At 42.5% G+C, this 3773-nt stretch overlaps 1 protein-coding gene across 1 annotated transcript; it reads right to left on the reverse strand.

The window, feature by feature from the left end:
* LOC109236040 lies at window positions 1101-2639 on the reverse strand. The gene is made up of 4 exons (XM_019402271.1): window positions 2577-2639; window positions 1860-2289; window positions 1570-1697; window positions 1101-1289 (listed from the first exon to the last, which is right to left on the reverse strand). Exons 1-4 carry the CDS (start codon window positions 2637-2639, stop codon window positions 1101-1103), a joined length of 810 nt encoding a protein of 269 aa, XP_019257816.1.

A 3773-nucleotide genomic window follows, 5' to 3' on the forward strand; every position in this document is an offset into this window, starting at 1 on the left:
ACATGTTGTGCTTCCTCTGGCCTAGCACTGCCCCTATAGCGTGGTCACTTGCATCACACATAAGTTCAAATGGTAAGGACCAATCCGGTGACGTAATAATGGGGGTAGCCACACCTGTTTTTTGAGATCTTCAAATGCCTTCAGGGCGGCTTCATCAAAATTGAATGTCACATCCTTTTCAAGCAACTTGCACAAAAGAGTAGCAAGTTTTAAAAAATTATTAATAAAGCGTCTATAGAATCTCGCGTGTCCTAAGAAACTCCAGACACCCTTTACAGAAATAGGTGGAGGTAACTTTTCAACTGCATCAACCTTTACCTTATCAACTTCAATGTTGCTCCTTGACACTATGTGGCCCAATAAGATGCCTTCTTGCATCATAAAATGGCACTTTTACCAATTCAACACAAGATTTTTTTCTTCACAATGGGCCAACAACATGCCCATATTCTTCAAACAGTCATCATAAGAAGACCCAAAGACTGAAAAATCATCCGTAAAGACTTCCACAAATTTTTTCACCATATCAGTGAAAATAGCCATCATGCATCTCTGGAAAATGGCTGCTGTATTACAAACACCAAACGACATTCGCTTGAAATCGAAAGTGCCATAAGGACAAGTACAAGTGGTCTTCTCCTGATCCTCTAGGCATATGACAATCTGTTTGTACCCCGAATAACCATTAAGGAAGCAATAATATTCATGCCCCGCCAATCCTTCTAACATTTAGTCAATGAATGGAAGTGAAAAATGGTCCTTGCGGGTTGCTTTGTTGAGTCTTCTGTAATCAATACAAACTCTCCACCCCGTTACGGTGCGAGTAAGAATTAACTCTTTTTTCTCATTCTCTACCATGGTCATCCCCCCATTTTCGGGCACACATTGCACTGGCTTATCCAGTTGTTGTCAGAGATAGGAAAGATGATACCTGCATCGAGCCACTTAATTACATCCTTCTTCACGACCTCTTTCGTAATGGGATTTATCTTCTTTGTTGCTCAACACTGGGGCAGTGTCCATCTTCTTGAAATATTTTATGCATGAAAAATGGAGGACTAATTCCTTTGATGTCAGCAGTTGTCCACCCAATATCCTTTTTATGCTCGCGAAGTACTCTGAGCAATTTTTCTTCTTGCACATCGGTCAAGCAGGATGAGACAATCACTGGAAATCTCACGGTTCCCTAAATAAGCATAGCGCCGATGTGCTGGAAGGGGCTTAAGTTCTAGCTTCGGAGCTTCTTCAATAGATGGCTTAGAAGGGGTCAGAGTGACAGGCCTGTCCAACTACTCAAATCTCCCAAACCCATGGACATAACTGCAAGACATGTCAAGTACTTGCTCAATTTCTCCCATCATCTCATCTTCATTGTCTTCTTCATCCCTATAAAGGCTCTTTCAAGTGGATCTATGGGGCTCATATACGACATCAATGACCTCACATCACTTTCCACCATATAAATCATAGATAACTCTTCATAGTGGGCTAGCAATATGATTGCTTTATACACGTTGAATACCCCTCCACTCGATCACCCATTCTCATCGTCATCTTACCTTCACATACATCAATTATAGCTCGTCCCGTGGCTAGGAATGGACGCCCCAAAAGAGATGGGACTTGCTGATCAGGATCATAGTCTAAAATAACGAAATCAGCAGGGAATATGAAAGACCCCACTTGAACTAACACGTCTTCAATTACACATTCAGGATGAGCAAAGGAGCGATCAACCAACTATAAAATCACTGTTGTAGGGCGCGGCTCCCCAAAACCCAACTGTTTAAACACAAATAGCGGTATCAAATTGATGCTCGCTCCAAGATCACACAAAACTCGCCCGACTCTGTGCTTACCAATCAATATTTGGATAGTGAAACTACCCGGATCCTTCAATTTCTGAGGTAGCTTGATTTTAATTCTTGAGCTACATTCCTCAATGAGTTCCACAATCTCGAACTCGGTCAACCTCCTTTTATTGGCCACTATGTCCTTGATGTATTTGGCATATTTAGGAACTTCTTGCAGGGTGTCTACCAGTGGAATATTGATTTGCACCGGCTTTAAAATATCAAGAAACTTTTTATAAGCGACATTATCCTTCACTTTATACAATCTCTGAGGGAACGGAGGTGGCGGCCTTGCAATTAATGGTGGGGGTTGCTTAGCCACCACCTCTACAGTTGGCTTCTCTGACTCCTTTGATTTTTCTGATTCTGCTTCTATGGTGGCCAGTTTCTCATGAAAGGTCACTTGTTTTCTCTTTTTCGACTGGACTTCTTCCAACTATCTCCCATTCCTCAGCAACACCTAATTAATAGGTGCCTTAGGGTTAGCCTTAGTGTCGCTTGGAAGGGCTCCAATAGGTCAAGTATTTTGGGCATTGGCAAGTTGCCCTATTTGTCGCTAGAAATTTCAAATTGCTACAGCGTGGGCTGCTGCTTGAGTTTGCTAGTTAGCCATTAATTTTTTCATCATCTCGTCAAGGTGACTCGTTGGGTTTGCAGGTTGTTCAGCCTGAGGTGGTCTATATTGCTGTTGAGGCGCTTATGTCCTGTACTGATTTTGAGCACCTTGGTTTCCACCCCAAGAGAAGTCTGGGTGGTTCCTCCAGTTATGATTGTGAGTGTTCCCATACTGGTTTGTCTGGCCCCTATTTGCATTACCCACAAAACAGACAAGGATTTATTGGGCATAAGTCGCTCGTGTGAGCCTCTCCACATACTTCACAAAATATTTGAACTTGTTGCATTAGCTTGGCTTGTTTCTTTTTAATAACCAATGTCATCTGATTGACTTGGTTGGCGAATGCGGCAAACTATGCTGATAATGCAGACACTACATCTAACTCGAGAACCCCTACAGATTTTTGCACTATGTGTCTGCCCATCTCTCCTTGCCAATCAGGATCGCTTTTGGAGAATTTGTTCAATAATGCATATATCTTATAGAAGCTTTTCTCCAACACTTGACCTCCCGCTGTCGCATCTACCATAATCTTTATCTCAGGATGTAGCCCTTCTATGAAAGTGTGACCTAACACTTCATTTGTCAGCTTGTGATGAGGACAGTCTTTGATCAGCCCCTTGAACCTTTCCCAAGCCGAGTATAAAGACTCCCTCGGTTTCTGTTTGAAGGCGACTATCTCACTTCTGATCTTTGTAGTTTTTCCTGAAGGAAAGAACCATGCCAAAAATTTCCTCGCCAGATCATGCCATGATGGAATAAAATTAGCTGGTTCTGCCTTCAACCACCACTTTGCTTTTCCCAACAGAGAGAACGGGACCAGCGTGAGCCTCACATAGTTTGGAGTGACTCTGTTAGTGATATAAGTATCAGTGATCTCCAAGAAGTTCAGGATATGTTGTTTTGGATCCTCGTGTGGAAGACCCATAAACTGCCCATTCGCATGTAGTAGCTGGGTCATGTTTTGTTTCCGCTCAAATTGCTAGTGATTCCGAGCTTCACAATGTTGGAGGTGACATTAGCAATGCTGGGCATCGCCACCTCCTGAACAGCCATATGTTTCTCCTCTGCCATGTGCATAGGAAATTGAACAAGTGCCTGAAGATTATCTGTGTCCCTTGCTTCCCTCAACCTCATGTGAAATGTTCGTTCAGGTTCGGGGTCAAAGCCTTGAAGTCTGTCCTGGCTTCTGACCCTTCGCATTCAAGTATAGTTCCTGAGAGCAAAGAAACAATTAAGAAACGTTAGACTTGACGAAATAAGCAATTAAAACAAACATTATAAAGTAGTCAATATTCAAGTAC

Source organism: Nicotiana attenuata, chromosome 12 (genome assembly GCF_001879085.1).
Source record: "Nicotiana attenuata strain UT chromosome 12, NIATTr2, whole genome shotgun sequence".
In the NCBI taxonomy this organism is placed as follows: Eukaryota; Viridiplantae; Streptophyta; class Magnoliopsida; order Solanales; family Solanaceae; genus Nicotiana; species Nicotiana attenuata.

Bases quoted from the DNA above. Each gene is read 5' to 3' on its own strand.
- LOC109236040 (XM_019402271.1), bottom strand. From the start codon at position 2,639: ATGGGAACACTCACAATCATAACTGGAGGAACCACCCAGACTTCTCTT. The intron at 1,698-1,859 runs GTAAGCACAGAG...GTGTAATTGAAG, and splicing joins CACTATCCAAATATTGATTG to ACGTGTTAGTTCAAGTGGGG. The intron at 1,290-1,569 runs GTATGTGAAGGT...AGATTTGAGTAG, and splicing joins CGGGACGAGCTATAATTGAT to TTGGACAGGCCTGTCACTCT.